The sequence below is a fragment of the Streptopelia decaocto genome (assembly GCF_964273445.1).
Source record: "Streptopelia decaocto genome assembly, chromosome: 4".
Lineage (NCBI taxonomy): Eukaryota > Metazoa > Chordata > Aves > Columbiformes > Columbidae > Streptopelia > Streptopelia decaocto.
This window is the reverse complement of record NC_138658.1, coordinates 68441013-68462805: the sequence shown is the minus strand read 5'-3', so window position 1 is coordinate 68462805 and position 21793 is coordinate 68441013. Positions and strand designations below refer to the sequence as shown.

The 21793-nt window shown below is 37.3% G+C and overlaps 1 protein-coding gene across 4 annotated transcripts in view; it reads left to right on the top strand.

The window, feature by feature from the left end:
- ADD1 (adducin 1) overlaps window positions 1-21793 on the top strand; it is a 60925-nt gene that overhangs the window by 15760 nt on the left and 23372 nt on the right. For all 4 annotated transcript variants that reach the window (XM_082050459.1, XM_082050457.1, XM_082050458.1 and 1 more), the window contains exons 2-8: window positions 12630-12842; window positions 14154-14316; window positions 15353-15504; window positions 18625-18705; window positions 20380-20529; window positions 21488-21631; window positions 21748-21793. The exon at window positions 21748-21793 is cut by the window's right edge and continues 53 nt beyond it. In XM_082050459.1, the coding sequence (XP_081906585.1) occupies window positions 12648-12842; window positions 14154-14316; window positions 15353-15504; window positions 18625-18705; window positions 20380-20529; window positions 21488-21631; window positions 21748-21793 (931 nt within the window). In that variant the 5' untranslated portion in view covers window positions 12630-12647. The remainder of the gene's footprint in view (window positions 1-12629; window positions 12843-14153; window positions 14317-15352; window positions 15505-18624; window positions 18706-20379; window positions 20530-21487; window positions 21632-21747) is intronic.

Here is a 21793-nt window from a genome sequence, read left to right as displayed (position 1 = left end):
GGACTACTGTATTTCTCCCCAAATGTAATTCTGAAACCCCGCAGGGCAAAGTAAGTAACATCTTTTTGCCACCATCAGGTGGAAACCATGAGAATCTCAACTGGAAAATAAGTCCTGGGTTTGCATGATGTTAATTTATGCAGCCATATTCAGTTGTGCAATACTTGCCTGACAAGGGAGACAACATGATGAGGAAGATGGTTTTCTCGTGGTGTTTCATCTGTTGCAGTGTGGGTGTGCTTGACCCTTGAAGTTTACCCAGAAGTAGGAAACATGACTGCATGATTTGGGGTGGGGAGCACATTCACACTTGCCTGGGAAAAAAGAAAAGCAGAAACGAGTTGCTCCTAAAATAGAGATTGTGGGGGTTTCTTGACACACTATTTCCTAAGACAGAACAAACAACAATCTGATACAGGAAGATAAGTGTCAGTAAGAATTTTATCCAAAGTTTATATGTCTTTAATCTGTAGATTAAAGTTGCCAGTAACATTCCGAGAGATGGAAGAGAGAATGCTCTTGGATTTGGGAACTGTGTAATGGGATGAACTTTGTTTTACTGGCACTTCTAAGACTTATATAAAGATGGTGTTAACACCCTTTATATGGAGTATGTATTTTTAAATGCTGTTCAGAAATTTTCAGTGTAGGGGGCATGAAGGATGGTGTAAACCACTTTGTCTTCCTAAAATTTTTTCATCTACCTGAAGGACTTAAAAATGCCCGATTAACCACCATGTAAAGGAGTTTTTGAAATTTCAATAAGCCTGGGTGTTAGCTGTCCCATTTGGAAATAGGATGATATATCTGTATGTGAGGCTGACATTTCAAAGCTGTTTTCATGTGCAATATAAAATATCACATGGAAAGTCTACATGAAAATTAATACTTAGGTTTGCATTCTCCAAAGATATTTGTTTCCTCCTGCATACAGGCGTTTCAAATTCTGTTCAGTTCTACTGTGTCAAGAGGCTAAATTGGTCTCATAATTTATCTGGATTTCCATCCTTCCCTCCATCCTACATCAAAACTGGCAAGTGGTGTAAAAGAACTGGGTCTGCCACCTAGAAAACCCTCAGCTGAATGTGAATGAGAACTTCACGAAAAATTGAGCATCTCTACTGCCTTCATCTGCCCGATTCAGGCCTACTCGAAGTCTCCAGTCATCATATTAGCCTGTACCACATTTATGTACTTCGATTCACTCTCTTCTATTTCAAACTGATAGCATACCCATCAACAGTATTTGTGCTGCTCACATGTCAAACTTGGCGGTTCTAGCATAATGCCTGCACACTCTCTAATCACTGCAGCAATTTCCAAGTTACTTGGATTCTCTGCCAGAAAATAGTGGCTGATTTCATGCACCTAGTCGTGACTATCCTGGTTAATTCCATCTCAAAAAAATCTGAACCAACCCATCTCATAATAGTGCAGGAATTTTCCTTCTGGGGCATTTGCTGTTGGATCTCTGAAGTTATAGGCATATTAGTCATGAATTCATCAAGGAACAGTAAGTTCACCCTGTGGCTCTGTTGCCAGGTGGTGGCACAGTGTTACTTAGCCTCCTTATATTTCTTTTTATGATTTCATAATCTTTTGGAGCAGCTACACCAATTGCTTATAACTTTCTTAACATTTCCTGAAAAGCATAAAGAAATTAACCTATTTCTTGAATTCTATTATTGGAGTTTATTACATAATTATGCCAGAGCATACTTAAGATTTATGTCATTGCTTAACAAATCCATCAACAGAAATGGGATATGGTATTAAAAAACCACAGTTTTAGTGTACCTCTGGTTTGAATAAAAAATGCATAATGGAATATAAGCTCTTAAAAAAAAGGGGGGGGGTATATTCTCTGAAAACTAATTATCACTGTTGATGGATAGCAAGTTAGATTTTTTTCCAAGGCCATCTACCTCAGAGCAGGAGCTCAGAACAACATGAGAAGGGTTAATGAATGTCTTAGCATAAGAAAAACAGATATAATTTAGTACAATCTAACATTAGTGACACTGTTCCTTACTGTAAGGAACAGACAAATACTTTATTTCAACCTGGAGAGCAAAACTGATAGGCTTATGCACTTTTAGTTTGTCCTTGCTTCAATAAGAATGTTTTATCTCCAAATCAGGATGTGTAAGAGCTGTTATTAAGGTTTAATAATTTCTGGTGAATGAAGAAGTTGAACTAGAGTATTTAGATTTTGCACTCCTTTCTTCAGAACTCTTAGCAATCCCTAAGCTCTGTTTACACAGACAGAATAAACTTGTCAAGCAGAATGTAATAATACCTGTGCTTGACTTAGAATGTCAGTTTCTTAGTAGACTTCTTTGATTAAAAAAAAGTAAGTCTAGTCTCCGCATTTAGATGTCTTGAGGTTAAAAACCCTGCAGATCATTTTCTTGCTTCACTCTTGAAACATTCCAGCTTCAGCATCTTAATGAACAGTAATAGTAAATAGAAAATTTTTCTTGAGGTATGATCTTTTCTATCGTAGGGCTGAGACTGAGAAGCAGTGCCTCGGTGTCTTTGTTCATACATGTCCGTAGGCAATGTGGAGGGATTGTGGGCATCCCACCTTCACTGCTACTGCTCTGTGGGGTTCATATACTCAGGCTGTAAAGTGTAGAGTTGTCTTTTACAGTGTGTCATAATTTCTGTGGCTGACTTGAATCCTTGGAATACAGTGCATTTAAATTTGCTCTAACATTGTCAGTGCAATTATGTTTAAAACTAAAATGACCTGATCTTTGTGGTATCTAATTAGTTTAAGGGTTTATACCAGGAAGTCTTCTGTTCCATAGGGTAGTACCCAAATGAGTAAGTCAACAGATTCTTCATCCTAGGATGAGAGATGTTTTCAGAGTTTAACTTGAAATAACTTAAAAAAACCCCAAAACAACAACTACCAAACCCATAAAATAGCTCTCCTGCTTGCATATAGTGAAATCCTAGCTGTAACAAATCTAGGGCAGTGTTTTGGGGATCTGTATAATTGAGGGGAGAGGTCTCCAACTACTTTTCTCTCCCCCATAAATAAAGACACAAAACGTCAGCCAGCTCTTCTGGAAGAAGTTATTTCTGCAGAATAGTTCCAAGGGTTAAATGACATCGTTCTGTTTGTTGCCAACACATTTCAGAAATCTCATCCCTTGCTATTCAGTCTCCATAAAAATAACTGGATCCTGGCCAAAATGGGGCCACTTTGCCTATGCACTGCTGCATTTCAGTTGATCCTTTATGCGTCATAACACTAATACTTTAGATGTGAATACCTAAAGTTACTGAAAATTCTTGCATTTTTAAAGTATCAATGTTCCTGTTTAAAAAATTAGTTTTATTTTCTTCTCTCATTTGTAGGAGCTTTTGTTACGGCCAGCACTTTTTGAAAGCATAGCTTCTGAGTGGCTTCAACAGTAGTGAATGGGAAAGATAATTTACATTTTAAATATAAGTTTTTAGGGTTTTTTTTTTAACATGTGTGATAGCATTGGATATGTGAGTGGGGTCTTTTTCGCCTTTTTTTTTTTTTTTCCCCCCAGGCACTGATCTGGTATGTAGCCTTTTTGAAAATGCTAACAAGCATTTTAATAAAGTTAGATTTTAATGTCTAATTTCAGATTGTCCACTGCCCTTTATTTAAAAAAAAAAAAAAAAAAAGGTAGCACTGGCTAGGTAGTGCTATCAGAAAATATTAATTATAAAACCTTACAGGAAAAGTGAAACCGTGCTATTGTGGTCATATCGCATAGTGGAAGGGCCTTGTTCATTTTGCGTAATTTACTGAATCTTGATGTCAAAAGAAGATCTTGAGGGAAGAAAAAAACTTCGCTTTCTTCTTCCCTTTGCACCCAGAGCATGTGTGTGACTTTCCTTTAGACACCTGGGATTTGTACTGTGTCCTGCATTCAAATGAGCTCTGGAGTCTTCTGCCTTCGGTAAAGCTGCTTGTGAACCCCACAGTTCTCACACAGCGCCGCAGCCTCCGCACGGCTGTGGGAAGAGCCTGTGCTGGGCACTCTTCTCCTGACCCGCTGTGTTGGAAGCAATCCCAAATTTAAGATGGACAGTAGTAAAATCTTGTCCTTGATCTTGGGTCCTGCCCTGGGTCTCATTTCTGCCGAAAACTACTGGTGCAATCACTGCACATCTCCCTGAACTTGCTGTTCTGTGAAACAGCATTAGACTCTTCTTGGGTAAGATGGCTTTCCTTGCAGGGGACTGTGTGGAGTATTCTGCTAAGCAATTTGGGGACTTTCATGACTTAAAGCGTACTGTTTCCTAGGAAAATCTGATTTCATATACATGTATGTGAAAATTATGGAAATTTTTTACCTGATTTATTACACTGGCAAATTAAACATCTAATTTTGCTTTGGTCAACTTTGAATCTTTGTTTGAGAAACTGTTATGTGTATTTGTGTGTTCCACAATTTTGGTGTTGGAATTGAAAGTGTAGCAGCTTTTATAATTTCAGCTTGTGGCCAGTTTTCATTTTTGGGTCAGACATGCTGATCAGTTTGTCTCAAGCTTTCTAAATACTCATTGCATAAAGCTGGGGCCCTGCCCTTGGAAAGCTAGTGCTCTGATTTGACCTGTGTTCAAAAATCTGAGGGCACTGGCTTATTGGCATGTTTGGCATGAGGCTTGGGGAGTGCATGTGGGTTCACAGAAAACTAAAAATAAGCAGTATTTGGGTTAAACCTCTTTCTTTGTATGTACTTGTGACCCTGATGGCAAAAATAACTGTACATTTGTTATCTGGTACTGGTACCGGTACCATCCGTGAATGTTAGTGGTGGAAAATATTTGAATCTTAGACTACCTTAACCTCAGATACCTTCTGCACAACCAGAAGATGAAAATGAATTGTGACTCATTCTTGTGTAGTACTGACTGGTGTGTGTAGCCGATTCTTTGTGGCATCAGTGATGAAATTTAATGTAGCAATAAAGCAGGCTGGAAAAAATCCTTGTCACTGATGTTTTCTGTTCAACAAATTTTATAGTTTTGTCAGTAAGGCACAGAGAGACCAGCTCTCCAGTGCAACCCTTTTTATTCTACAGGTTGTTGAATGTCACTAAAAAAAACCCAAATAAATAAAAACAACAACAAAAAAAAAACCCAAACAAACCAACCAAACAAAAAAAACTAACCACAAAAATAACAACACAAACTTGAGCAATTCTGTTTCAAGTGCACTAGACTACTGAACGCATCAAGGAAGCTTGTGAGACAAGCTGAGGTATTTGGGGACATGTAGTTTTTTTGTCACTGAAATTTGCCAGGTAAGATATGCCTGAATGATTCATGTAGGAGATTTGCACTTAATGCTGCAGAAGAACATTTAAAAATAGTAAGAGATACCCCACCTGATCTGAGGGAAAATTTGTCCTGATTGCAAGTCTGATCAGTTTGACCTGAGTGTAGGAGAAGGATTAAGAGGATTTTTGGTACTGTCTCTGAGTACTTGTGCCTTCTGTCTGACATTCAGTCTCCAGCTGTCACCAACCTACCAGCAGAGGAAGGTGCTATTTAAAAAAAAGGCACTAGAAAGTGCTAGAATACTAGAAGTGCTTTGGAAGCTGCAAATAACATGAGCATATTGTGCATGTGGGAATTTATTTTTCCCAAAGCCTAAGAAGGAAGGGCAGATTCATAGATTTCAGAAGCAGACGGGACTAATCTCAGTGCAGACTCCGTAGAATGTATTCTGGAAGTTGGATTAAAACTTGTGATTTATAAGGATTTTCACAGCAGAGTTATTGACTCAATATTGTGTATATACAGTTATGAAACTGCCATCTCTATTCAAGGGCTAATGTGTCTGATACTCACTCCCAAGTGTTAAATCTGTCCATACTTTTGTTAGAAGGACTGAGAGACCCTGTCACCTCTATGACCAGTTAACCTTTCTGGTTAACCAAATAGGTCAAGCTACTAATCCCTACAAGTTTGTCTTCTACTCTCTAGATCATTGGAGCCCTGATATTTCATGTCTTTTTTTGAAGTGTGTATATTAGAACCAGAAATAATATCACAGTGGTGGTGGTGGTGTGGTTTTGTTCGTTTGGGGTTTTTGTGTTTGTTTTCAAAGTTAGGGAAGATAATTTTGCTACTTAATGGTCTTTATTTTATTTTATGCTTATAGAAGACCACTTCACCACCGCATTATCTTTGCAATTCCTCCATAGTGATCTGTGATGGCTCCTGAATTCAGTTCTAATCTTGCCTTCCCAGCACTGAGTAATTCTAGCTTAATTTTTGTCTCCAGTTGTATTCCTTTGCTGGAAATAATTGCTGACAAATTAGGTGCATTTCAAGGAAGTTTTGTGACTTGGCCTAGTTGGTTTTTGGTTGGTTGGTTTTTCTTCTTCTTCTCTAGCATGGTTTGTTTCTTGAACTGCTGCCCTAGATACTAAGGCATGATATTGCAGATACAGAATGCAATACTTTTAGTCCAACAAACTTTTTGTTTAATTTCTCTAAATTTTTGGAGTCCTGTATTTAGCTTGCAGCATCTCTGTTAATAAATAAGATGATGGTGCCTGCATTCAGTACAAGCTAAATAGCTGTTCTTGTTTGTGAAATAGTCTCTTCCTGTTTGAAAACAAAGAGCAAAGGAAATTTTGAAGATGCGTGAGCTAGGAACATTTGCTGAAAAATAATCTAATTGTTCGTGATGTTAAGTATGTTGTCTAGTAAGTAGTGCAGTCATCATTTACCTTCTTTGTTCTTAGACTTCCTAAGATAGTGCCAGTTTTTCCTTTTAAAAGTTCAGTAGGAAACATTTGAAATGACAAGACCAAATCCAGTGTCATTGGTGCCAAAATGTTCTTACTGAAAATGGCGGAAACTGTAGTGCAAATTATAAATAATTTCCCTATTACAAGGTTATATTAATTTTTAAAGGGCAAGTTTGGCAAAGGTTATTCTAAAATAAAGGAAAATTGGAAAAAATACAGAAAGTACCAGAATATTGAGTGAAGTGATAGCAGTGCAAATTTATAAACAGTTGTGTTTGTTTTCAGATACCAAGTGATAATGTAACTGTTTTCTACAGGTGGATGTTCTGCTTCCTTGTCATCTCCCCGCCAACTCAGTTTTCAGGTGAACTCTGTTCACGATGCCTCCCTCTCACCTCACAACTGCCCAGTGCAGGAATTGCAGCTTTGCAGATTAGCAGTCCCTCTGACACTCTTTTGTGGCTCGTAAAACTACTGTCTTCTCTCTATTCTTTCCCTGTCCTTTTTTTGTTTGCATTCAAACTAGAGCTCCCTTCCCTCCCTCTACCATCACACTGTCTGATTTGTCCCTTACATAAACCTTTTACTCCTTGAAGACACCTGATTGCACAACAGTAAAGAAAACAAGTTGTTTTATTTTATTTTGTTTGACTACACCCTTGTCCCTTCCGCAGTAACTTCCTGTCAAACCTGTTTTCACCTCTGCTAGACTTAGTGACATAGTTCTGGTGTGAAAGGAGAGAACTTGTTGAAAGAGCTGTCAGAATAAAACTGATACAAAGCACATTACTATATCATAGTCAAAGTAGGTTTCAGAAGCTATACATTCTGGAAATGGGTGCCCTCAGTCTTTGTTGCTAGTGACTGGGATTGTATCAACAGTGGAGAAGTCTGCTGCTCATTTACTTTGACATATTTGACACAAAGTCCTATAAAGATGTTCTGCTTGTATGTTAGAGAGTGTAAGCTACCAGGAAGAGGGCAGTTTTTTTTGTTTTGTGTTTCTTCTTCTCTGAAATTACTTGATTTTGTAAGGTTTTGACCAGATAAATCTCCTGAACTTAAACAACTACAACAACAAAACCTGTAGTTTGGGTTGGTTTGTTTGTTTTGTGTGTTTTTTGTTTGTTTTTTGCATCTGCTGCCTTTGGGTTGGCTGTGTATTTTGAATTTTTTAGAAGTCTTTTAGGTTCTCTTGTGTTATTGTCACAACTTTCTTCCTGCTTCTCAGAGTATATTGTTATTCTGAATTGACCTCAGCAGATTTAAAGCTGGATTGGGGTGAAGAGGTGTGCTCAGTCCTTTGGTGGCAGTGAGGCTTTAGATCAAATCCCATTGACTGCAGCCGTAGTCAAAACAATTTCCTCTGAGTGTGGAGGAGCAAAAAATATCCCATTGCAAGTTATTACAAAACAAAACCAATGTTTTAAATGACAGCAAAAATTCATTTCCTCCAAGAAATGTAGTTAGCTGGCCCCTGCTAGTGTATATGTTGTGAGACATCTTGTCTTCTCAAGGTGCACATGATATTTATGATGATGATTCAGGTGAGAGACTGAACCTATAAACTAACAGATCTCTTCCAAATTCCTGGTATTGAATTTAGTTTAATATTAAAGTTTTAACTATGTTTAATAACTACAGTGAGATCCCAGCCCAAATCCAATGTTGTTGAGTTTTTAAAAATTATTTGATATAATTTTTTAGATTTAAGGGTTTTTTTACTGTGCCTGTAAGTTATTGTAGATTCTTATTGGGTATTATTCACTGTCTTACCTGTTTAAATTTAACTATATTTGCATTATCTAACTCTACATATTGAGTACTGAGGAATATAAGCTCTTTAGAAATGGACATTCTCCTTTTTGCTGTATTCCTGTTCTAAAACTTTTGTTTTGTTTAAACTGAACTCTGTAACACCACTTCCTCTTAGGTGAATCCTGTGATGAAACTTGCTTGCGTTAGCAAAGGATGGGAAAGAAGAATTTTGAAAGATAAAAGTAACCCAAAGTATTAATACAAATGTTTTAGAATGTTTTTTTAAACAGTGCCCAGTATCTGTAAATGTGCTATGAACCCCATGAAGCTGGTTTCATGACCAAAAATGTGTTTCATGAGCAACCTGTTCGTAGTACTTGCACACATATATGTGTACCCTGTGATAAGTACGACATGGTGTCACTTGGCTTGGTGGCTCTCCTCTGATGTGGTGGTTTATCAAGATTTCTAGGTTTTATATGTACAAATGTATTAGAAGAATGGATCTAATTGTTTCAGTTACTATAAGGCATGATTTAGATTTTATTATTCCACCTCCCCAATAATAGATGCTGTTCCCCCTGACTGTGTCTCCATATTTCAAAATAGCTGCTTTGGAGCAAAGGGCTTTTTCTGCTCTTAGTTTTCCAGACACGGCTTTTTCAGTTAAGGGTGTGGCTTTTTCTGACACAGTTGTGTTAGAACAGTCTCTCATATAGAAACACTTATCATGGCAAAAAGTCCTTTGACATTAGTTTATCTTACTTGGGGGCTGTTGTACACTACACTGTAAAGAAACTGGCTGTGCTGAAGAGTTGTGAGTCTGAAGATGGTCTTCATTTTTTTTTTTTTTTACTGTCTGGGCAGCCTATTGTAATCTTTCCAATGTGACTTTCCAGTTTTTATCACTATTGCCATTCCCCAGAGTGTGTTCAGCTTAACTGTTCAGATTCCTTTTATTTATTCATATCCATATTACTGAAGCTCTTACTGGAGAGTTCATCTTGCCTTTATTCCCAAAGGTCTTCTGAAGAAAGTAATAAATAAATTCCAATGGCTTGTGCAAAATGTTCTTGAACACATATGTTTCTAATTCAAAAATCAATACCTCTACCTCAGTAGCTGACAGACATTAAAATAAACAATTACTATTACAGTTGTCGTAAAACAGTTCATTACTAGACCTTGGGGAGGAGATGCCATTAATTTTGGGTACCTACAAAATGAACTATGAAACTGACATTTAACTTTAGATATGAAATGATCACTTAATGTTAAACATTGAATTTACTGTTACATTATTGCCACTACATAGTGATGAAACAGTAATATCTTCCCAGGACTTTCTTGACTTCCAGTCTTATGCTGGAGTGAAGGAGTAATACAACTTCACCAAAACACTGTGATCCCATTTTGATGTTGCCTGTGCAGGCTGTTAGGGACCAGCTTCCTTCTGGTTTGAGTAAGAAACAGTGAGGATAAGTAATGATGTATGTAATTCATCTGGAAATAGCATTTGTGACTCTGAAAGTAAGAGTAAATAATTAGGTACAAAATTATGTTTGCAGATCTGTCTACACTCTTAGAATCATAGAATCATTTCAGTTGGAACAGACCCTGAGGATCATCAAGTCCAACCATAACCTAATTCTAGACCTAAACTATGTTCCTAAGAACCTCGTCTAAATGCCTTTTAAACCTCTTCAGGGATAGTGACCACTGTTTCTCTGGGCAGCCTGTTCTAATGCCTGACAACCCTTCCTGTGAAGAATTTTTTTCCTAATATCCAATCTAAACCTCCCCTGGCACAACTTGAGGGCATTTCCTCTTGTCCTACCACTTGTTACTTGGGAGAAGAGACCAACACCCTCCATGCTACAACCTCCTTTCAGGTAGTTGTAGACAGTGATAAGGTCTCTCTTCTTTAAATAAGACTGCTCAGGCACACACAAGATGCAGAATTAGCTTGTATTTCTTCCAGGGTGGAGGAAAGCTAGTAATTAAATAAATTATAGTAATAAAGATGTGTGTATGTGCTGATTTAAAGGAAAAAAAAATTGACTATGTCTTTTAAAGCCTAAACTGATCAGTTTAAAATTAAATCCTTTAAACAGTGCAGAGGGGTGTGTGTGTGTGTGTGTGTGTGTGTGTGTGTGTGTTTATTTATTTAGCAACTCAGTGGGTGGAAATCTCTGAGCATCCAGAACTCGTGTGTCTTAAGTGGTGACATAGATCCTCATAGTAGTATCCTCTTCTGCAGAGTCAAGGAAAATACTTCTCTTTTGCTTGTTGTGTTTAACTGTTTCAGTTTAGTGATTTTTTTTTTCCTTCTGAAATAAGAAACCATTTGAGTTTTGAAACTTGTTTTAGAATATAAGAATTAAAGAGGATGAGATCTGGTAATTGTGAAGTCTTGAAGTAGATAATTTTCTTCACTGCAATGATTTCAACATAATCTGCATTTCAAAATAATTTATGTAAACTTACCTTTTCTGTGTGCATCCACATCTGAGGTGGTTGTAGCTAATAAATACACAAGTAAATTTCTAATCAGATTAAAATCCACAAGCAAGTACAGATCAAGATGAGTCAGTAAGAAAAATATAAAAATAGTAAAGAAAGTAAAAGAAAATATACATATATTAAAAAATTTACTAGTTATAGCATGTAAAAGATTAATCATTACTTAAATGAGAATGCATACAACCTTTCCTACTACATAGCAAAAAAGAATTGCAATGACTTAATAATATCACCAGATTTTAATGGTACTAGTTCTTGCAAAGCTGAAGATGCATAATCTAAATCAGTATTATTAAAATTAGTCTGTTCCGCATTATTGGGCTAGCATTACTAGATTCTGCTGCTTTGTTCTCTTTATATATTCTTCCATCTCTAGGAAAAGACCCACTACATTTTCTTGGCTCATTTTCTTAGTAAAGTTGGTAAATGTCATGATGGCAAGTGATTTCAACCTTGTGTCTTTTGTGTATAATCTAAATAATTTCAGTTTGCTGAACTAGCAAGCCATTCAGAGTTAAAAATTCTTATTACAGTTCAGTGAAGTACAGTTTGTGTTAGTGACATTTTGTTTAATCATGTACAACATGCAAAGAAAATAGATCTTTTCTGACAAAGCTTAATATGATATGTCGGATGATCAGGAATCAGAGTTTTGAGTCTCAAGATGCTGCAAGGGTGGCTTTATTAAACGGTTGGCTTGTCAGTGGAAGGCTTCAAAAAATCTCCTGAAAAGGATGTTGGAATGAAGGTTGTAATATTGGGCCCAGAAAACTGGGATAATGTTACACAAAGGGATTCTTGTGAGTGAAAGAAGAATGTGCGTATGAGCAATACCAGATGAGTTTTCAGCTTTTCTAGTAGATACACACAATTGCTGATTACAACATGTAAAACTGAAATGAACCCTGGCCAGTGGGTGGGGGCTGTGTTTGTGTGTGCGCTTCCCAGATTCCAAAACTGGCGTGCTAATGGAGTGATGTGTGTGTTGTTGAATGAACCAGAAATAAATATATTTCTGAAAACCATGCTTCAGGTTGTAGAGTCAGTATTTCTGACTTTTGTTTCCAGAAATGTGTTTGTAATCTGGGCATGTTTTGGTGGGGTTGATTCCTCATACTAATGAACATGTGTAATATCCTGATTTAAATTCTGATTTATGCAGTATTCTGTCTGTTTTAACTTCTTAAGTAAAAGAAACAAAACCAAACCAGTGAGTTAAGACTTCACATGTCTTGAACTTCTCTGTCATTGTCTGTGAGAAGGTCTGAAGGACTTTCATGCTTCTGAAAATCAAGCTATGTAGAGACCTTGAAGAACTGGAGGTAGCTTAAATAGAAACTCTTGCATGAGTTTGGTGTAGCATATTCATATGTGGCATATATCACTTGGCATATATGTTAGCCTATTTCTAATGTATTTTTAATTTTTTTTTTCTCCTCTAAAATATTGCTAGCCAATTGCATAGATGAGGTTTCTGGTTTTGGGAAGCCATGCTAGTTTTAGGTGGATTTGAACTATTAAACAAGAAACATGGAATTCTTATTATTTCCTTGCTTGCTTGATTTATTCCTCTTCTCTATTTTCTCTTCACAGGTTCCTTAAAACTGTGCTATGAATGGTGATTCTGGTGTGGGGGTGGTGACTTCACCACCTCCAACAACAGCCCCTCATAAGGAGAGGTATTTTGATCGAGTTGATGAAAACAATCCAGATTATTTGAGAGAGAGGAATATGGCACCTGACCTTCGCCAGGATTTTAACATGATGGAACAGAAGAAGAGAGTCTCCATGATTCTTCAAAGCCCAGTAAGAAAAGAAAATGCACCATCTTTAAAGTGATAAATTTATTATCTCTATTTTTAGTATCTCTATGGAATTGGAGAATTTTGTGGTATCTTAGATCCATTTGATCTTTTTTCTGGTTGGCCTTTCTTCTAAAGTATCCTAGTTGTCATCTCATTTTTCCTCATATTACCTGATTGAATTTTTATTGTCTATTCCTGACGCAGCTCCTTAGTCTTGCTTTCAGAATTTCCTGCGTAATTGTCAACATTTTTTCATGTCGTCTATCTAGTCCTGGTCAGACAGTTTTTCTCTTGTTTCATATATTTAGTATTCATTTAAACATTTAAATTAAGTAACTCTTCTTGGAGTAGATGGTACAAGGCAGGTCTGTCCTGTGCTGAGCTTTTTATGCATGTTTCTGACATATGAAATATTCTTATACATCTCTTTCTGAAAGGTTGCACAATAATAACTATGAATGATTGAAATTTAATATTGAACATGTTTCCCTCAGGGAGTAGGTGCACAAAACAAAATTTCTCTCATAACATTTGTTCCTTTTGTGATAACTGATGGGTAACTTGAGATACAAAATGCTTCAGGACATGACTCTGTTAAGAATAGGGATGTAGTGGTGTACGTTTACAGTTTTTCTATTCGAAATCAACCCATTTCATTTAGATTCACTTGACGATTGGAATGCATCTCTTTTGGTACAAATTCCTGTGTTCTTGTCAAAAGCAGCAGCTACCAGCAATAGTAAAAAAATGTTTTCTTCCTTTCAGAGTTAAAAAAAAAAAAAAAACAAACAAAAAACCAAACCAACAAACAAACCCAACAACAACAACAAAAAAAACAAACCCCAAAACATCCAGGAAAAAAGTAAACCACACTTTTTGAAAAAAAAAAGTTTTAAAAACTTAATGCCTATTCCTTCCTGTGTTCCTGGATGCCTCTTACCTCACCATCCCATCAGCCACACGGATAATTTTCCTTCTTTTTTTCTGGTTCTGCTACTTTTCCTTTCATGTTTTGTGTTAAAGTCAATTGTACATCCTGCTCCTTCTTCAGAAATCCATAGGAGTAGGTTCAATGAGTTTTGGCGTTACTTGAAAAGACAATGCTGGAATTTCCGTTCATTAAAAAAAAATTACTCTTATCATTGGAGCACCGGGGAGCAATATTTTCAAGTAACAGTGTGCACCCAGTAATTCTACCCTGAGCTGTTTTTCAGAAGAGTTATAGGACCATCTAAGTGCTAAAAAGAAGCTGTGTATGAAAGGTTGAAGTTCATTTTAACATGCTTTACGACATGCAATGTCCTGTTGCTAGGCTTTTTGCGAAGAGCTGGAATCTATGATCCAGGAGCAATTTAAGAAGGGGAAGAACCCAACAGGTTTATTGGCTTTACAACAGATTGCGGATTTCATGACAACGAACGTACCAAATGTCTACCCTGCAGCACCACAGGGCGGAATGGCTGCATTGAACATGAGTGAGTGCACCTTGACTTAAGACTGTGGAATTCTTTTTTTTATATTTTGAAAGGCTTAGAGTGAAGACAGTGTGAATAAAACAAAAAGTGCTGTGAAGTTCAAATGATACCCTGTTCTGCTCACAGGAACACTGCAAACGTAAAATGGATTGATTAGTTTGTAAATGGTACAGCGGTATGCAATGTGATTCATGTCTATAATTTATATCAAAAGCTATTTCAAATATAATATCTTAATTGAAAAGTCAGTCTGATAAGTCAGCACTAGTAAAAAATTTAAAGATTTAACTATTGCTATTGTTTACCACATGCAGGAAAATTAAATGCTTGTTAGTAGTCTAGTAACAATGAGGTTCTTTAGAAACTAATTATTTTTGCCATTGAAATGCTGTTTGCAGCTTTCTTCTGTGAAGCTATGCGAAACAAAGAAGAAAAACGAAATGTGCAAATGCATATACACGCAGCTTTTTTGTTAAGATAATATAAATCCTTGCCTGTACTCCACAATCTGTAGTTTAGACAGTAGCATAGCCTGGTTCTGCTTTTAACCACATTTCTAATTGCACTGTAACTAGAACTACAGTATTTGTAATTATTTACCATAATCTTCCTCTCTCTAGCTTGTGCATATTTTTAGGTGTATAATTCTCCTTTTCAGGAATACCAAGTCAAATTCACTCGAGAAAAGTGAAATATTTGCAGTTACATTTTTCTGTTAACAATGAAGTTTGTTATTAGTTTGAAACAGAAAAGAAAATATTTTGCTAAGGAAGACACTGTCACCTTAGCACTAATGAATATTAAGGAAGGAAACAAATGCTGAGTCTACTGAAGATAAATGACCTTGTCTGAGACTGTCATTACATTTGTGTGATACAAATTATGACATTATAGTAATTCAAGTTTGTTATCCATTTCTTAGGTTAATATGTTGACATAAACTAGTAAGGACAACCACTAAAACAGTGACGTGTGTCACTGTGTTTTAACTGATATTGAACACAAACCCCCATGTGCTTTTTTTATCCCTTTTCAGGTCTTGGGATGGTGACACCAGTGAATGATCTGAGAGGATCAGATTCCATTGCATATGAAAAAGGGGAGAAGTTGTTGCGATGTAAATTGGCAGCTTTCTACAGATTAGCAGATCTCTTTGGCTGGTCTCAGCTTATTTACAATCATATAACAGTGAGTATTGAATCAACAGATAACTGAGCCAATTGTTTTAACATACAAGAGAATTGCTTCCCTCCCCCATGTGTCACTTTCTCTTTGTGTGGAAGATGAGCAAAGTGGTATCGAAAGCAGTATAATAGTGAAGCGATTTGTCACTGCATCTCAAGAATAAGAACTGGAACAGCTTGGATGTCAACTACCATAGCCTGAATAGAGTCTTAAGAGAGTGTACATGCAAGTTCTTATAATGAAATTAAGATTGCTCAAAGACTCAATCTTTTAGTATCTTAAATGCTTTGCATAATTTTGTATGTTATTCTGCAAGCTTCCTTCCTAAGTACTCAAATATCTTATTAGTCATTACGTTGACTTTTATTATTCAAGGTACCAGCTTTCTGAAACAGAATCCATAGTGCTTCTGAACATGAGTGATTTACTTAGCTTAATGCAGTGTGCCAACAATTTTCCTTGTGACTGAGTAATTGCTGGCACCCATAAAAGTAATGACATGGAGGTCAAATCAAGGAGGTTTTATATGCCAGAAGAATGATCAACATGAATCTCGTGAGTGAAGTCACAGCTGTGGTGTGCAACCCAGTCAATTGTTTTCCTAACAGAGCTGAATTGTTTCTTTTCCTACATAGCAGAGGTTGTCCTTTATGTATTTTCAGTTCTTCGAGTTGCAGTCTGAATGAGATATGGTAATGTTATTATTACTGCTTTTTGAGATTTCAAGGTGTATTATTTGTGAACCGGTGAAGATGATAAATGGTATGGGTAGGCACGGCATCAAGGCAGTGTTGGTTACATTGTGTGGTTCCTTTAGTAAGGGAACGTATCCAACATATTGTTTTTTGTAAATAACTCTGTAGTGCCCCCTGACTTTTTATGTGTGACAGGAGAATTGATTTTGTAAAAGGGACACAAATGCAGTAAGAATATAACTAGGGAAGCAGGTTTGGAGATGGCTTTCATCTTCAGACCTGGAAATGTTTATGCATTTAGATTAAAAAGGTAGATGTAATGAAAACTGGCATGCCTAGGAAAGTGTTAAGGTAAGGGCACGAGATTGGGGTGGAGTGCCTCAAGTTTGCTTTCTTTTGGTGGAGGGAAGCACAGGAAGATTAGGTAACGGTGATGTGAATTCAGGTGGAAGACAATCAAAGCACTTGGACTATGAGATTCCGAAAATATTTCAGGCAATTTTGAATGGCAAAGTGGCACTGGAAAGCTCTTGGTTAACTGTTTGTCACTGGCAATCACAAGTCATAGTTCAACTGTTTTTTACAAATTCTCCAGTGAGCAGCATTCTGAAAGGTGACTAATAGATGTAAATTTACCTTCAGAAGCTCATCTAGAGCAAGGTGGTTATATTTACAAAATACACTTTTTTTTGTTCTGTATACCCATACATTGAGTAGTAGTATGGTAGTAAGGAACTCCTTTGGAATGTGGTGCCTACCCCTTCATGCAGAGCTGGAGTTTAGGTTGTCAGGGGTTTTTTTTTGTGAGTGGGTGCTCTCATTACTGGGTGATTGCCTTCAAATTAAATGCTACCAGTGCATTTCTTAAGAAAGAGAAAAGATGCAGCAGCCTCTAGTGAAGAGCATAGGCTTGTGTGTTGGAGGAGAAAGGAATTGCGAGGATATGAGAGCATATGCCAGTCTGAGCATATTGGGGAACTGGGTGGAGTATCTTTGCGGTTCTGGATCCTTATCAATCACTGGCAGCTGCTGTGTGGAATTGTTCAGACTGGTGTAGTCCTGACACAGAAGCAGAGTTACAGAGCATCAAAAGCTTTCATGTCAGGTTCAATAATGTAGAGTAACTTGGATGCCTCCAGGGTGATGCAGAATTTGAGATTACAGGTTTACAGAAGAAATAACATCATTCACCACGTTTTGGGTTGCTTTGAGGGCAGGAGCTGTTTATTTGATCTAATCCTAAAGTGAGGTGTTTTGTGTCTTGTTGATTGTTTATCCTCCTGTTGAGCTTTCTTATTAGCTTTTGGGGCATTTTGAATAATACCTGTTCTTTGTCTTGCATAAATAAGTAAAATGTTTTCTAGGTCATTTACACTTCTGTAATGGAAAACTATTATGGTGATCCATAAAAGTACAGGTTAACGTGAACTAACTGGTGCAGTTTAAGGCTCCTATGCTGTAGCATGTTACCAACTGGTTGTAAAGGAAGCTGAATTTCTACTAGAAGCTTTTGGATGACTGATCAACTACTAATTTTAGAAGTTTTTTCCCTGCGGTAGAACTATATCAAAGCATATATGTATTTAAATGTTGCAAGTAGTAGAAGACATGAGGGAGCATAAAATAGCCACGTCCTAGGGGAAATGGAAATCTTGTAAATAAATTAATAAATGGAATTTTTAAGAAACATTGAAGGAAAAAAACCAATACAAAACCGCCAAACACCACAAAAACTGGGTATACTAATAGCAAGATAGGGAGTTATCTCACGTGTCCAGTGAAATATATGAAGCCTTTTAATTCTCCATTGAGACACACCTAAACTACCTAGCTGTCTCGTACTTTTTATTGTACAGACTTTAAACAGATGCGTCCCAAGATGGGAATGGTTTGAAGGCAGAATTATTTTTGTGTTATGGTTGTGTGCTGTGCTGCTTACAGTTGTCTCACGTGGCACAAGCATCAGTGGTGAAACTCAGCATCAAGATGTTTTAGATCTGTGCGCCAAATTCTTGCGTTGTCTCACTTTTATTATCTTTCATAACTCCTGTTTTACTAGGGTAGAAATACAGTTGGAAATATAAACTCATTCTTCTTAAAAAAAAAAAAAAAAGTAACTTTTTCCTCATTTCTCTCAGTATCATTCCTTTTATACGCAGTAGTCTAGTTGTCATTACCACAGGATCCACTGATTTACTACCTTCCACCAATCTGAAGGACTCTGGCATGTACCTGCCATCTGGTTTTGTTCAACATGAGTTAATTAACTGTGCTGTACATTGATTGTTGCAGCATACATGAACGTCATATCGCACATGTTACAGGCATGCTTGCCTCTCGGGAAGTACAAGTGACTTCTGGGTTTTGGACCTTCTTGTATGCTTTAATAAAATAGTCTTACTAGCTTTTACTCTTGTTTTACCCTTAGGCCAGAGTGAATTCTGAGCAGGAGCACTTCCTCATTGTACCTTTTGGACTTCTCTATAGTGAAGTTACTGCATCTAGTCTGGTGAGTAGTAGAGAATATTTTACTCTGTGTTACATGTTTAGAGTACTTTTATTGAACACGATTTTTTTGGGTACAGCTGAGATATCCCTGAGAGAGTTGTCTTTGCACGTGTTCACACCAGGTCTCCAGTTGATCTGGCTGTGAGGAGGCGCCGTGTCATTTGGAGAGCCAACCACATCGTGTCCTTGGAAGCTGTTGGCTGTTGAGTCAGGCTTGTCGAGGGAAACTGTGTGTGTTTCAGACATAAACGATGCAAACCAATTACAATTTTGAGATATTGTGTCAGGTGCCTGATTTAAGTTGCCATCTTTTAATGATGTAAGTAGCTGAGAGTGTAGATAGATTATATTTTTGAGATCTAATGGCTGTAGTTGAAGACACAACTCCATTAACTGTTAGCTAGTCAGAAGCGTTTTGTGAGTGTTTATCTTCAGTGTAGTCTATGCTGCTGCTGAAGGCAACTTGAGTAGATGCGTTTGACTCTATGTTGAAACAAAATAGAAACTTTCACGCTATTCTTTCCACCTGGCTACTGTAAGGTAAGTAACCTTTAGCAGAGAGGTGAGGTAAGTATGAGGTATGCAGAATAGTGACATTTCAAACTTGTGTTGCTCTGGACACCTTAAGGTCCCAATATTCCCCCTCAGCTATCTGTAAAGCTGGCTTTGTCTTACACAGCTCCACCTTAACCACCTGTAAAACTTGACTTGAAAAAGCTATAGGAAAGGGAATGGAGAAAACAGAACTGCTCTTTCTTGTTACTACAAGATTTTTAGAAGAGGGTAAGGGCCATGCTGTGGGAGTATTTTGTGTGTTTTGCTGTTTGTTTTTTGTTTGTTTTTTTTAAAGGTGTTCTGATTTTTATCTCTGTATCAGGAGTGAAGTCCCTTGAGAATTAAGGTTGCGTAAAGGTAGCAAAATGGCTATACACAGAGTAGAGAACATGTTCATACAACAAATAGCTAGGATCAGGATTTAATAAGAAGATAAACTACACCGATGAGGCACATAGCTTAGCCAGAGGAGCACGCTGACCAGCAGCCAGCTTATGTGACCGGCCCTTTATTGCCCCTTTCCTTCTGTTTCTCCCGTGCTTGTTCTTCCCTTCTCCACTTTGAAACTCCTTTGATCATCTTCTCTCCCAAATAAACAGTCCATGCATAATTACTTTTTGCCTTTTATTCCACTTTGGTTACATTTATATCCAAATTTGGTATTTATAATATTATCAGCTGGGCAATCTCAGCCTTACATGATATCAGTAATATGGTTACCTAGGTGCTAGCCTTTCAAGAACCTACTCCCCAAAAGGTCCCAACACTCCAGGTATCTGTAGAGCTTGCAAGTTTCTTCTATAAACCCACCCTAATTTTCTGTAAAATGTAGCCATTTGTCACAGAGTTGTCTGTAACTTTGTCAGCTTCTTGCACTGTCGCCTGTTAGACACAGCGATTTCTTGTGCCATATCCAGTAGTTCCTGATGTCCCCTTCAATTCACTTAATCTGAAGCTGGAGCCCTGGTCACCTGGCTGCAGCCTTATTGTACATATTTTGACACTTGTTAAAATAAAATACTGAACAGTACGGTTTTAGACCTTCAGTGGTAGATGCTGAATTAAATCAGATTTTTGGCAGTCTTGATTGATCTATGAAACTCATTCTTTTCTGTCCCAGGTTAAAGTCAATCTTCAGGGAGACGTAGTTGATCGTGGAAGCACCAACTTGGGAGTAAACCAAGCTGGCTTTACTTTGCACTCTGCAATTTATGCCGCTCGACCTGATGTTAAATGCATTGTTCACATTCATACGCCAGCAGGGGCAGCGGTAAGTACGCTTTTTAGTTTGTCATTTGTCCTGTTCCTCCCACCCCAAACAACTGGAAGGTAGCTGGGTACCCCTTAATCAGAAATTTGCTTCCTTTTTGAAGGGCACAAAGCCTTTCAGTCTGCCTTCTTTTTGAATCAATCAGACCCTCCTGTGGTCAGACAGTAAATTGAGCTCTATAATTGGAAAATACAGATTTAGTATTTGTGTCCTTCACCACAAAAGACCATATCTTTTGACAGTGAGTCATAAGAGCTTTACCATATTCTATTGGCATTGTAAAGCACAATTTATCAAGGTTTTCTTAAATGTTTGGAGCTTTTCCAATACCTCTCATTAGTACAACTGGTTACAAGTCAGTTTTGCCTCTTTGAAACAGAGTAACCGGATGACTCTCAAAAAATTCCAAAGTTCACTTTCTGATTTAATTTTTTTTAACTGGTTAACAGCAGTGATACAACCATTTTAAAGATAAATTATTAATTTCCGAAAATTGTGAATTGTAGAGTAGTCTTTAAAAATGTTCCTTAACTTTACCCTCAGAGCTGCAGAATTACCTATGTCAAAGTTTATTGCTAAGTGTCTTCTTTTTGGAGGGAGGAAAAAAATAAATCACCAAGTGGGGTGGAAGGAATGATGGATGCCATTGATTTTGGGGTTTGGGTGTTTGGGTTTTGTGGGTGTGGGGTTTTTTTTCTGATTCTTTTCATGTTGGTGTTGATGTCATGCAAAAGCAGCCATACTGAGTCGGACCCAAGATCAATGTGACTTTTGTCTCCAATCCAAAAGTTGTGAAAAATAGAGGCTTCGGGGATGCAGCATAAGACCACTGTTTATGTGCCTGTACAGTCATGTGCATATGTAATAAATGGATTTTATTATAGTTCTTATCACTGTTATATATCCTTTTTCCCCCTTTTTTCTGTTGCAAGAAGTTAATTGTTTTAATATTTCCCAGGTTTCTGCAATGAAGTGTGGTCTCTTGCCCATTTCACCTGAAGCCCTTTCTCTGGGGGAAGTAGCTTATCATGACTACCATGGGATTTTAGTGGATGATGAAGAAAAGGTGGTTATTCAGAAGAATTTGGGGCCTAAAAGCAAGGTCAGTATTTACATCTAGAATTAAAGAAAAGTATGTGTGTGAGGGTATGTTCTTTAGTCAAGAGCAAGAAAATAGTTGCCTTACTGCTGTTGAATTCCTTTGCAATGTCTGTCTAGGTCCTTATTCTCAGAAACCACGGCTTGGTGTCAGTTGGAGAGACTG